The 13,273-nt window shown below is 38.1% G+C and overlaps 6 protein-coding genes across 6 annotated transcripts; 2 read left to right on the top strand and 4 right to left on the bottom strand.

Annotated features, from left to right (window-relative positions):
• Nucleotides 1–613: 613 nt before the first annotated feature.
• Nucleotides 614–1,321, bottom strand: RO3G_01365 (uncharacterized protein; the record flags this gene model as incomplete). Its single annotated transcript, XM_067655956.1, has 2 exons — nucleotides 614–1,024; nucleotides 1,133–1,321. The coding sequence occupies 2 exons, from the start codon at nucleotides 1,319–1,321 to the stop codon at nucleotides 614–616; spliced, it is 600 nt and encodes a 199-aa protein (XP_067512057.1).
• Nucleotides 1,322–1,776: 455 nt separating this feature from the next.
• RO3G_01366 (uncharacterized protein) lies at nucleotides 1,777–1,923 on the top strand (the record flags this gene model as incomplete). The annotated part of the gene is made up of 1 exon (XM_067655957.1): nucleotides 1,777–1,923. One exon carries the CDS (start codon nucleotides 1,777–1,779, stop codon nucleotides 1,921–1,923), a length of 147 nt encoding a protein of 48 aa, XP_067512058.1.
• Nucleotides 1,924–3,527: 1,604 nt separating this feature from the next.
• On the bottom strand, nucleotides 3,528–4,540 carry RO3G_01367 (uncharacterized protein; the record flags this gene model as incomplete). The annotated part of the gene is made up of 2 exons (XM_067655958.1): nucleotides 3,528–4,289; nucleotides 4,331–4,540. The coding sequence occupies 2 exons, from the start codon at nucleotides 4,538–4,540 to the stop codon at nucleotides 3,528–3,530; spliced, it is 972 nt and encodes a 323-aa protein (XP_067512059.1).
• Nucleotides 4,541–5,694: 1,154 nt separating this feature from the next.
• Nucleotides 5,695–9,344, bottom strand: RO3G_01368 (uncharacterized protein; the record flags this gene model as incomplete). The annotated part of the gene is made up of 8 exons (XM_067655959.1): nucleotides 5,695–5,760; nucleotides 5,814–5,992; nucleotides 6,049–6,315; nucleotides 6,372–8,146; nucleotides 8,202–8,411; nucleotides 8,474–8,832; nucleotides 8,884–9,029; nucleotides 9,086–9,344. 8 exons carry the CDS (start codon nucleotides 9,342–9,344, stop codon nucleotides 5,695–5,697), a joined length of 3,261 nt encoding a protein of 1,086 aa, XP_067512060.1.
• Nucleotides 9,345–9,678: 334 nt separating this feature from the next.
• On the bottom strand, nucleotides 9,679–10,688 carry RO3G_01369 (uncharacterized protein; the record flags this gene model as incomplete). The annotated part of the gene is made up of 3 exons (XM_067655960.1): nucleotides 9,679–9,788; nucleotides 9,845–10,238; nucleotides 10,287–10,688. The coding sequence occupies 3 exons, from the start codon at nucleotides 10,686–10,688 to the stop codon at nucleotides 9,679–9,681; spliced, it is 906 nt and encodes a 301-aa protein (XP_067512061.1).
• Nucleotides 10,689–11,940: 1,252 nt separating this feature from the next.
• On the top strand, nucleotides 11,941–12,432 carry RO3G_01370 (uncharacterized protein; the record flags this gene model as incomplete). Its single annotated transcript, XM_067655961.1, has 1 exon — nucleotides 11,941–12,432. The coding sequence occupies one exon, from the start codon at nucleotides 11,941–11,943 to the stop codon at nucleotides 12,430–12,432; it is 492 nt and encodes a 163-aa protein (XP_067512062.1).
• Between the last annotated feature and the right edge of the window lie 841 nt (nucleotides 12,433–13,273).

The raw sequence follows: 13,273 nt of genomic DNA on the forward strand, positions 1-13,273 counted from the left end.
AAAAAAAAACCGTCAAAAACATCTGCCAATTAAATGCAATTCTTCGGCTAATTTTAGTTACCAACTTGTGCCAAAAATAATTTGTTTAAATGTTATATTTTATTAAAGGTCCAATTGAGCGCTAAAAAAAAAATAAAAGAAATAAGTGTCCGCCCGGACCAGATCAATCCGTTTGGAGGTTTGATGTTTAGAAAAAACCCCTTCGGGTTCAAGGGTAAAAAATGAGAAAGGAAAGTAGGGTGCATAGAGAGACATACGAAGTTAGTTAAATTGTCTCAGCCATTCAATTAGTTTTTGGCCATGAGGTGTCTTGCATGGGATGATTGTATAGTGTTGTAGTTGATCTAATTCATGGAGGATAGAACATATAACGGGCCATCGACAGGTCCAGGACAGAGCAATACTAGAGGGAACAAATGTGCGTATCGGAAGCATATTCAAAAGGAAAGATATAGGGTCAGCTATTGTTTCAGGCATACAGAGACGGCGATGCATATTGAGGCAGCTGATGGCGTGACGTCTTGATAGATTATTGTTGGGATGGTAAGGGCAGGGTTTGGGTGCACCACCTGGCAACCAACCAAGGCGCCATCGTATACATCGACTTCTTTCTTCATGAGTCATTGGTAGCCACAAGATAGGGTCGACGGCTGGATAGTAGTCTGGAGTTCTTACCTTGGATCTGTTTTTCAAGATTAGAGTGGAGGAATTTCTTTTTTATTGCTCTAAAGCCTCGGGTATCTAATTCGGCTATTGTCGGCGGCATCAATTTCCACAGAGCAGTTTTTGATAGTTTGTACCATTGATGTCCTCTGGTGTACTGTATATGTGGCATTAAGCGATACAGCAGTGTGTCCTCAGGTAAAGATAATGAACGAAAGAGGAATTGGGCTTGCAGGATAGCTACTCTTTCTCTCATTGTGGGTAACTTAGCCAAATGGAGCATCACCTTGGTGGATGTTTTTCTAGATGCACCGTAGATCTTACATATGCATTTGTCTTGTGCCTCTTCTAAAGATTTCAGCTAAGTGTGATTGAAGCAGTTGATAGCTATGCCATATTCCATTTGTGGCCGAACTATTTGAGCATAAAATCGGGAGCATAGGAGCTTGGAGAACTCAGATGGGTTTACCCCAATAGAAGATAAGACATTCATCGTAGACATGGCTTTGAAAATATTGCTTTGAACAAGCTTCTCCGGATCAAGGTGGCCGCCTGATTTGAAGGGTATTCCTAGGTAAGTAAAAGTTGTCGCTTGCGGTAGAACTTGGTCATAGATAGCATATTCTACTGTCTGTGGTTGGTTATCCAAATGACACATTTTGAAGGATTCCACCGGTATCCCATTTGTATACTATGTTCTTCGCATTTTCGTAGTAGGTCAACCATAGTTGAGCTGTTGGCTATTAGGACCACGTCATCCGCATAGAGTAAGCAATTCAAGAGTGGTGCTAAATATAATGGGGGTGTATCATCCTCTATAGCTTGATGGCGTAGGTATACCGGAAGTTGATTTATATATACCGAGTAAAGGTGGGGCGAGAGGATAGATCCTTGGAGTACTCCAGTCTTTGGATGGAAACCCCTAGAAGTTGCATTTGAGAGGAGTACTTCTATCTGGACTTCATCAAACAAGTTGCGTAGAAGACCTAGGAGTGGAGAGGATATATAAGGCTGCAAGACATCCCATATATAGTTCCTGTCGACAGTATCATAGGCGGATTTTATATCCAGAAAGGCTAGTACGGGCTGGGTCTGATAATGTGAACGCAGTATATGGCTGATTTCTGCAAGACAAAGAGCTTGATCTATCGCACCACGGGATTCTCTGAAGCCGCCTTGTGCAATGTCAAGTGGGTATCCGTTAGTTTGCAAGCTATATTGTATGCAACGTTCCAAGATCTTTCTAAAGATAGAAGTTAGACTGATAGGTCGGTAGTTACTCGGTTCGTTAGTGGAGCCTTTTTTATATATCGGGACAACTTGAGCAACACGCCAAGATTGTGGAGTGTAAGACCACATCCAGCATAAACGGAAGAGCGAAAGAAGGAGCGGTGCCAGCAGATGTTGTATAGGTTGTAACATTTCATTCCTGAGGTGATCTACGCCGGGTGCTTTCTTTGTTGGTAAGTTTCTAATGGTTTCTTGTATATCCTCTGCAGTAATTGGGCACTCTATCTCAAAGGGTAGAATTGGATTATGAATATTATTTCTTTGTACTTCCCTTAGTAGTTGTCCCGAAAAGATACTCTCTAGGTGTGAAGCCATTATGTCTGCAGCATGCTGAGGACCTTGAGGTGTAGAAAATGTTGGTCGTAGGGTGCGATGTTTGCGGATACGACTGAGTTTAGAAATAGCTTTTGTGTACTCTCCAATTGCCATCTGATGACAGAACCTACACCAATTTTCTCGACGTCGTTGGTGAATAAGATGCCTCAGTGTTGCACGTGCTTGTTGGTGTTGTAACCAGAAATGGAGTTTATTCAGACCATATGCTTTACGCCATTTCCTATAGTAGTATTCTTTAGTCTCGTATGCTTGTCTCATTTCCGCTGTCCAAAAGTCCTTTAATGGGTCAGTTTGTTGGCCTATGCGTCCACAGATGTTATCCAGTGATATATATACTGCTTGGCAAATGTCATCATTTAGTTTTTCAATAAAATCTCTTGCTGACTGTTGATCATGAGGCTGTTGTTTATTGTTTTCGATCGACATTGATATGTTGTTGGCTGCATTTTTAAAACTTTAAATATATTGATTCTTTGTTTTAGCATCCTGTAACTTTGTGAGTTTCCAAGTGGTACGTGGTTGTTGACTGTGGGTTTCTGGTAATATGTTGGGATGATATGAGAAAGACATCATCTTGTGTGCAGAATCCAAAGAAAGATCTTCCCGTATTGTTAGAGAAGGTTTACATAGTTCAGTATCGCTCATGAAGAAATCTATAATGCTGCTACCTTGGTGTGCTATAAAAGTGGGTTTTCCATATGCAAGGCGTTGGTTCCATAAGATGAAATTGTGTTCTTGTAACCATCTATATATCGTATTTCCTCTGGGGTTTGTAGAGTTATCTCCAGTATAAGATCCCATTCTTGCATTAAAGTCGCCACATAGGATGGTATGCTTGACATCGGGCGCTGTATGTGGTAAGGAATCCAGAACCTGACTGACGACTTGATTGTCGAGCGAGGGAGGAAGATAAACACAATGTACAAGAGTGTCTGCAATAATGAAGGAGAGTTTGTATTGGGAAATCGACATGTCGTCGTCGTTCGGTAGGTGATGAACATGATATGGGCAGGTTGGGTTGATAAGAAGACTAATACCTTGATGACCCTTAGTAGCTAGGGGTTGTAGTTTGATACCATATGTGTGAAATTGTTTCCAGTTTGTGGGGTATTTGTTAGGTGGCAAAAGCCAAGTTTCAGTAATAAGAAGAACCGAGGAAGATTGGGCAAGATGGAGTATTGGCGATATGGCCTGTTTTGCTAGGCCTGTGGCATTGAAAAGAGTAATTGTGATTGGACTCATATGGAGGTTGTATCATCCATAGGAGCCGTGGCTTGGTTTATGTCCTTAGTTTCTTCGAAGGTGCTCATATGATCATCATCGGAAAAAAATATGTCAATATCTTGCTGTCTGTTTATTGTTCGTGTCGGTAAAGTTTCTTGTAAAAGTTGTTTGCTGATCCAGCCTTTTGAATAAAAGTATCGGGCAACGGCAAATTTGACTGGGGTTCGAATGTATTGTAGAGCTCTTTCAATGCGGTTACAGTGGTGCATAAAAGCAAGATCTTCTCGCTCTGCAGGGGTGCGGTCAGCATATTTTGGATCACGAAGCACTTGAGGATCGCAAGGATTAAAGTCTTCTTTGATGGTTACTTTGAAGCGTTGTAGTTGTTGTCGGAGCTCGTCTTTGTAATCATTGTGGATCAAAAGGGCGACAATGTTACGATCAGGGTAGTGTATGCCAATGATACGGTTATTATTAATATCCAATTTGCGCAAGCGAGAGCGAATCTGTCCAATGGATACTCTAGTCTTTGTAGGCAAGTGGATATATTTAAATTCTTGATTGGTAGAGGGTGGCTGTAACAGACGCGCAGCCGCTTCTTGTCGTTGTAGTCGTCGTTGTAGTCGTCGTTGTTGTCGTTGAGCGGTCAATTGATCTTTAATTTGCTGAAGCTTTTCAGGTTGGTGCCATGGAGTTGATTGCAAAAGTGCTGTTGCAGCGTTCTGAAGAGGAGGAAACTCGGAAGGGTTCAGTGGTTTGTGGGATTCGAGACGTTGCTCTGTTGATTTAGTTGTTCCTGGAGATGTGCTGTCTGGACTCGAAGTCGTTCAATTTCAGTTCTTGCGGAAGCTAATTCTTTTGTTAGTAGTTGGATCATGTTAAGGAGAGACTGGGGATCGGCTTGGCTGTTGTCGATTTGTGTCACTTGGGATGACGTAGCGCCTTGGAAGAATCCAGAAAACTCAGGATTCATCGATGTTTGTGTGTTTGCAGGAGTAAGCTGTATGGAATTAACAATGTTCAACATAGTTTTGGCTCGGAAGCTGCTGCCGCGACCATTACAACGGAAAATAGGTTGTGGAGGCTCAGATTTATTAGAGCCGTTTCGGCGGAAAATACCCTTTTTTTCGCAATTAGGACATCTTAGAGATTTGCGATGGGTCTCGAAATGAGAAAGTAAGTACTCAATTTCATCCTGTGTTAGGATGTTATTAAGATTTTGCATGTTATTGTCGTTATTATTATCAGGTTTAGTAGAGCCTGGAGGCATAGTTAATGTTCTTTTAATGTTTTATTGTTGTTCGTAGTGTGTGTAACGTATTCAATTTTTTTTGACTTTCGGCCAATTATTTTTTAGAAAATGCCAATTTCCATAAGCCTGACTGTATCATGATACAAGTACGAAATATTCTCAATCATATCATCACGCAAGCAATCTTTTTTTTTTATTTCTTTAAAAACAACCTTCAATTCTTCAGGAGTAGTTGGGTCATGGTTAGTACGTACATGTGTTTTGTTGTGTACCAACTTTAAAGTTTCGAATCGCAATTTTGCCATTGTGAAAAAGAATAACAAATACGACAAGCGCCTCTTCGCATTTCGTCTTTGAAGCAAGTTCATTGAGTGCTCTTTGGTTATTCTTGTCGACCTTCATAGTATCTCGTATTATCTTTTCATACTTGCATAATTCCCTCCAAACTTTGCCATTAGTTCTAATAAACCATCATCAAAAACAATTCCATCAAAAAGAGGCCTGTTTATGAATTTTGATTGGATTTCAAATAATTTTGTAACGTTAAACTTGTAATTGTTTCTAGGGAAACACAGCATAAGCCATCGTTTAATGGAAAAGAAGTCAAAATCAATATCTTTGATGCAAGCATAATCGGTATCTCGTTTAATAAATCTAACTTGCCTTTGCTGAGAAGAAACGGAAGCTGGCACTAGGACAGAAAATATGGATGCCCGAATTGATGCTCATACGGAGCATTGTTTTGTATTCATGCCTGATGCTATTATGCCTTACACATGGAATTCAAGATGATGAACGCTTTCGAATGTAAAACGAAATAGCAAATTGGACTAAAGACCTCTTACCAATGATTTTTGTATTATAGAACAGTTTTTATTATGCAAATGTACAATATGAATATATATGCGGATATATATTTTATAAAATGTCTAATTTTTCTTTAAAGTTCGCTGCTTTTCAGCATGCTCAACCAGCTTCTTTTCAACAAACATACCCTATAAACAGTAATGTCAAGTTTTTTTTTACATTAAAAACTGTATAAACTTACCTTTCTCTTCCTAACCATATCCATGTATTTTCTTGCCAAATTTTCCTTGTCTGCTTTTTCACCCAAATCTTCAAGTTCTTCCTCTGTGGTAGGAACCCAGAAAGGGTCCTCATCCAACATTTCAAATCCACTAAAGACAAGTTGAGGACTGGCCGCACCAGAGGTTCTTTTACGGATTTCTAAAATACACAAGCAATTGAGTGTCTGTAAAGATATCATTGTTTTTACTTGTTACCATCAGGGAAACCAAAACTTTCAACCACAGGCAACAATGCATGAATTTGCCAAAAGTGTGTACCATCCTTCAAGTCCTCTGATACAATTCTTCCTTTACGTCTTGAGATAACAGCATAAACTCGACCAAGGACTTCTGCCGTAGCTTGAATGTCACACGTATACATGGCCAACAACAAACGAGGTGACCAATCAAGGAAACCTTGCTTACAGGCTTCCTTTGTAGCAGCAATGACTTGTCCTTGAATGGTATGTAATCTGGAACGGACTATATGCTTTTTAGTTTCTATTCTTTTTTTTTATCGATTTCATCAATGAAATTACCATCTACTGGTTCACCATCTCCATTGGCAGAATCATCCGGATGAATATCCACAGCTTGAACAATATAACAAACACCGGTAACAGGCTCAGCACAGAGAGGACCAGTAAGGGTACTCAGTTGAAAACCTGTATGAATGTGGAAGTCGACATCCAAGATAGAAAGTGCCTTTTCATTTTCTTCGACCTTGATGACTTCATCCGCATGATCGCCTGATACTTCTGTACTCTTTGTCGAGTCGACTTCAAAAAATGACTTTCGTACGTATCCAGGGATACGATTCACAAGCAGGTTTGATCCCACACGACGAGGACCAAACGCCCAGATTTGATCTACTATACCATCCCAGTATTGGGCAAAGGGGCCACCTTCCTTTTTGGCCAGGGCAAATTCTTTTTCGAGTGCTTCTCGAAGTTCTTTTGCGGAAAGGAATTTATTGGTAACAACCGTGCTTCCATCACCTGTATCTTGCAAAGCATCTTGCACTTCATTATCCTCATTTTCCATATTTTTCTTGACCAGTTTTTCTTCAACGATGGCCTTGATGGAAGCTGTATGTTCCAATAAGAACTCGGTGATTCGAGAGGGTAAAGGAACCGTTTGGACTTGTAAAGTAAGGTGCTTGGAGCTAATCTTGATCTCTACCTTGCCTCTTGGAGTCACCAGGCCCTCCTTTTCTTTATTCACAGGTAATTCACCACGAACGATACTCTCTCGGAAAGGCACGATTGGATCAGACACATGGATTTCAATCTTTGCAAATCGTTCCTTCAAATCACGCAAACATCTTTCTAAATGAAGTTCACCCGCCGTCAGGATGACATGCTCACCGGTTTCTTGTAACATGACTTCCACACAGGGATCGGCTTGGTTCAAAAGACGAAGGCCCTCGACGAGTTTATCCATTTCAGTCGGATCTTCAGGTTCCAGCGCAACACGTACAATCGGCGAACTCTCCATCTTTACACCAGCCATATTCTTCACGTCGTTTAACGAGCTGGCCAACATACCATTCTTGAGAATATGGCCCTCTAATCCACCAATACCAAACACATTACCAGCGCACACTTCATCCAGCGACTCCAGGTCACGTCCCATGATGAGGTAAAGACTGTCGACAGTGATCTCAGAGACATGCTTGCTTGGGTACTTTGGATCATACTTGGGTCCCAACACGTACAGTTTCTGCCCAACGCGAATCTTTCCGCTATACAGACGAGCGAATCCGATGATTCTCTCACCCTTGAGTTCTTTCATGTCTTGAATCTCCAAGGCTTCTGCTTCCTCTGTCAAGGCAGAGATCTGTTCGGCATCCAGCGGAATGCCTTCACCGGTTTGATCCAAGAGGGCATGGGCAGCTCGCAAGTCACGCTGCCGTCTTCCGCGTTCACGCATCTCTTCTGCCGTCATCTGTTTACGACGGTTCTCTGGCAAGAGGTCGATGGGTACTGCAAACATTTTACTTACGTAGGCAACGGCAGGGGCTTGATCGGATAGATCACAATCATACAATGCCCTTTCAGTCTCATTGGTAGGTTCGATGGCTTCATTGCGTTTGAAGTGAAGATTTGGATATATCATTCTTGGTATACGAATACGTTGTGCATCCTTTGGAGGTGGAAGTTGTCCGATGATGGCCAACAAGACACAGGTCGAGAGAGGAAGCCACTGGGCAAAGATGGCGGTTAATAGAATCTGAGGATCACGCGAACGCATGTCCCTTGGCAAGACTTTGATCTTTAATGCATTGACGATTTTTTCAACGCGTTCTCTATCACTAATTTCAATGTGAATCAGAGTGATCTCCACAGCTGGTTTCATAAGGCACTTACGGTTCAACAATCACACTGCCATAAACAGCCCAGATGTTTTCCAACACAAACTGAACAAACATGGGCTTCATATTTCTACCTTTCAGGTGCTTTGGTAACAAGACGCGTTTAGCCTTTGGATCAAAGTAATATTCTCCCCACAGACACTTTTGTAGCACTTGTTCCTTGAATCCAAGCTTTTTTGTATAAAACGCAGCAAATTGTTGAATTCTATGCACATGGATCTTTTCAGTTCCCCCACGTTCTTTATCCTCCTCTTTTTTTTTATATACCTAAATGCCCAACCGTCCACAGCACTTGCAAAAATAACATTTCCCTTTGCAGGATCAAAATAAATGTCTGAATCATCGCGTTCTTCCATACTCCAATCATAGATCTTGTTCTCATCAAATTCTTCTTCTTCCTGACTTTTCTGCTTCTTTTCTGCAGCCAATTTGGTAGCTTCTTCTTCCATCAAATCACCTGTGAAGAATGTGGCCATGATGGCATTGGCTTGTTCAAGAATTTTGTTGATGTGAAGATAGGCTTCATGAGGTGTCATTTTCAATTCTACAATCAGTCGATCCATCTTGTTAAAAACCAGTATCGGTCGTACTTTATCTATCCATGCTTGACGTAATACGGATATTGTCTAGTCAGACCATCAGCTTCTTTCTTCCCTCTGTTTCCCAAAGGACCTTACCTGCGTACAGACACCTTCGACGACGTCAATCAGCACCAAACCACCATCACATAAACGAGATGCTGTGGACACTTCGGATGAAAAATCAACGTGACCAGGTGAATCGATCAAGTTGATCAAATATTCACTTTCAATCGTCTTTCCCTCTAACATACCCTTTCTTGTCAGCCCTTCTCTTTATGCAAACACTTCCTGGTCTTACCTTCAGCAGACTTGACGAGTTTAAAGTAAAGACTGATTGCACTTGATTCCATCGTGATCCCTCTCTCTTGTTCGTCCTCTCTCGAGTCGAGATATCTTACTTTACCTGCCATCTTTGAAGATATAATGCCATTGGTGGCTAGCAGTGAATCGGATAATGTCGTTTTACCGTGATCGACATGAGCAAGGATACAAATATTTCTGATATTTTTTGTATTTTGCTGAAGTGTAGCAAGCTGTACTGGTGTTATGGCTGGCATAAAATGAAATAATTCAAAGAAAAAAAAAAAAAATAAAAAAAAAAAAAAAAAAAAAAAAACTCGGGCGGTATATCATAAAAGCCACAGACACCGCAGCATGAAGAAGAGAGTAGCTGCGGTCTATCTGTAAAAAAATAAAGTGTTCAAGTCAAAGTTGCAATTGCACCCCTCGGATTAGGATCAAAATAGAATGTTACAAAAAAAAATAAAGCAGGATTCATGATTGTTATCAAACGACGCCGTTTTTAATAAAGAGTAGTCTGATTTCATTTACAACAACAAATTTTATGATTCTTTGTAAACAGGATAAAGACTGGATAGATTCATTAAAGGGTTAGGATCTTGTGGGTGTAAAGAGCTGAGAGTATCTGGCTTGAAGCATATGATGCCTTATCTTGATTGAATGAACCAGTTTACAGTATTCTGCATTAAACTGTAAATCATCTAATATTTATAGATTAATTAGATTAAAGTAGGACCATGTCTTGTTTATGTAATACTTGTAGAAACAATAAAGTCCGAAATACCATAGACTGTTTCAATGTATTTTTTAGCTAAATCTGATATTAATTCAAAGTTTTGACTTAAAGATATTTCTGGATTCAGTGAATTATCTGAACGCAGTAATTTTTGATTTTCTAAGGGACCTGGGATCATGTCTGATTTTCCTGTAATAAATTCTATCCATTGAATGTACCAATCCTTTTCTACGATATAATCAAGTGAATTTCCAGATTGAATTCTATAAAGATTCCATTCAATCTCTCTTCGGCCTTTAATAATATTATTGTCCAGATGAGTTTCTTTGGACAGTGACATGAAACGTTGAAATAGATGGTGTATCATGTATTGCTCTGATTGTATACCGATGTGATTGACATGGTTCAAGTTAATCTATAATAAAATGAATATAAAAGAACAAAAAGAATCCAAACTAGTTACTATTTTTGAACAAGAATGACACCACAAGTCTAATCCATTGAATGAAGATAATGTCAACAGGACTGAATGCTGCTGCTGTGTACAGTGATTGATCAAAGATAGATCTTTTTCACCAAAGAATTGACAGGCAGGATGTAGACAGAGTACGATTGCAGGATAATGATTTGTTCTCGGATGATCAGCAAAGGACCAAAACTGTCTTTTCTTTTCATCAACACAGTCAAAGAGATAATTACCAAGATGAGGACACATGTCATTTATATTTCCAGATTGATACAGTTCCCTCCAACTAAAACGAGGATCACGGTAAGCAATACCTCTCGATTTGCAAAGGTCTTTCCAAAAGTCATCTTGTTTTGATTTCAAATAGATGTCTAGACTACATTCAAAAAGTGTATTCATGTCTTCATTATCAAGAAGAGAAATGATCTTTAATATCAATTCATAAGGAAGATGGCCTAAAAACATATTTTCTATGAAAAAAAGTAAATCAAAACAACAGCTGTTGTCCTATTTAAACAAGATAGGCGTAATCAGATAGTGATCGCTTATCGATCGGCATAAACCCATTTTTATGCGCATAAAAATAAAATAAAAATTTGAATATAAAACCTTCTTTACTCTTTCCTTTTTTTTTTAAAGTGTAATGATTACACATGTTTATATATTCAAGGGGGATATTAGAGTCAAGGAAAGAAAGACTAAAGTGCTTCATTGAAACATGTCCTATAAATAAAATAAATGCTTCATGATTGAATCTTTTTTTTTTTTTTTTTTTTTTATAAAAAAAAAAAGTGGAATAAACCAATTCAAAAGCTTAAAATCATGGTGAAGGTGAGTTGATGAATTCTTTAAAGATTCTCTTTATAAGCATATTAAAATGAATCAATGACTCTACATTTGTAGATTGTAACACAACTACTTTTTTGTTTAAATCTCGGTCTACTTGTTCCGACTTTTATTTTTTTTTTTCACAGAGAAAAAAAATAAAATAAAAAAATAAAGCAAAGTCTATTCTTCTATAGGGTACATACAAGTGAATGATTCAAGATGATTGAGTACAATAAGTCTATGTTGATCAATTGAAATTTGTTGATAATAAAATAGAATGGAATTCATATGAAATCATCATCCGTTATTTCATCTTTTGAATAGTTTATCCTTTTCTTTTAGGCTAGTTTAGTTTCAATCAATTGAATTTACAACAACCTTTTTGTTAGTGTTGAATTGTTGGGGGGGGGAGGTTCCATATCACGAGATGACATAAAAAGGAGAAGTGTATGTGTGATTTAATGCTTTGTTGATTGTGTTCAATTGTAAAGTGTAGCTTGTAAATATTAGAATTAAAGTAAAAAAGATATTTTTTTATTGGATTTCATTGTCATCATAATCTTATACATCATTGTTGCTGTAGAATCAATAAGGGAAAAAAGTGCTACGGATGATTTATATAATAATTTGGGTGAGAGAGAACAATATGTCATTATTATTAAACCCAGATTTCTTTTTGGTGCCTGAAATTTCCCGCGTTCAATCTCCTTTTTTTTTACAACTCCACTTTACTGACAACTACCAAAAAAAAGTATAAAACGACTTTGCCACCCTTTTGTTTCTCTTTCTTTTTTTAATTCTTTTTTTTTTCTATTCTATAAACATGCCTTCTACTTCCAACACGATCACATCTTCTCCAACGATAAAGAGAACACGTTCTACTAAACCAAAACTATTTCGCTGTACTGGTTACGGTGACTGTAACATGGTCTTTACTCGTTCAGAACATTTAGCAAGGCACACTCGTAAACATACAGGAGAAAAGCCATTCAAATGTGTTATTCCTGGTTGTAACAGAAGGTTCAGTCGTTTCGATAACATGATGCAACACACACAAACGCATCGTGGTAAATCACCATCGACCGAATATCAATCAATGGATGAAGAACAGCAGGTTTTGAAACGAAAAATGTCTGTGGCTGAATTATGCCAACAAGAACAACCACCTGTATTATTAAAAGAACTTCATTTAACACAAGATGAATTTGAAGCACTTCAAGGATTTGGTCGATTTAAACATACACCCATCTTGATTGATTCTTTTCGAGAATTGGCTCAAGTGGTCTATATTGAACCTAGTCCAGTTCGTTCCTGATTTTCATGATAAAAAAAAATTTTTTTTGTATAAATTCAACCCCAACTGCCCTTGTACACATCTAACAACAATCAATCAAGCACTCTTCCCTTCTCTCCCCCCCCCCTTTTTTTTTTTGTTCTGGAAATTTTTTTTTCTTTCTCTCTTATTTTATTGAAAACCCCATACTTTACCCTTCCTTTCTCATTCATTATTAATTCACCTTCATGCTTCATTGTGTAAAATAATAATAAAAAAAAAGCTTGACTTTTTTTTGTTTTAATCATTCTTTTTTGCTACGCAACACAACACGCTCTTTTTTTTTGTTCATGTCTGAGTATTAAAACAAGCGTCATTACATCGTGTTTTTTACGTAGGCTTGACGACACTTGTTTTACCCTTTTTTTTTCTACTCGTTTCTTTTTGTGTTATCAAAAGATAACAGCATTGTATGACGTTAAAAATAACAAATGTTATAGGATGTGAAATAAAACAATAAATACATTGTTTACTCCGAAAATGATCCTTTTTTATGTAAGGTACAAAGTACCTGAATTGAACAAGACAGCCGAGGAGAAATCAATTTTTTTTTTTTGTATAAATAACTTGGCTTTCTTTATATAAAATAGCTTAAAAGCTTTTTCATTCTGTCTTTTTCTTTTAAACTTTACTTTCTTTTGTATCAATAAATAACAATTATAACAAAAAAAAAAAAGAGACCATGTCTTACCCCTGGTTTTTGTTTGTTTTGTTACATTGAAATGGGTAATACAGAACAAAAGGTAGTACATTCACAAATCATTGAAAATTAGCAAAGAGTCATCTGGCTGACATTGAAACATATGAAAAAATGAACAAAAGA

Source organism: Rhizopus delemar, genomic scaffold (genome assembly GCF_000149305.1).
Source record: "Rhizopus delemar RA 99-880 supercont3.1 genomic scaffold, whole genome shotgun sequence".
Taxonomy (NCBI): Eukaryota; Fungi; Mucoromycota; class Mucoromycetes; order Mucorales; family Rhizopodaceae; genus Rhizopus; species Rhizopus delemar.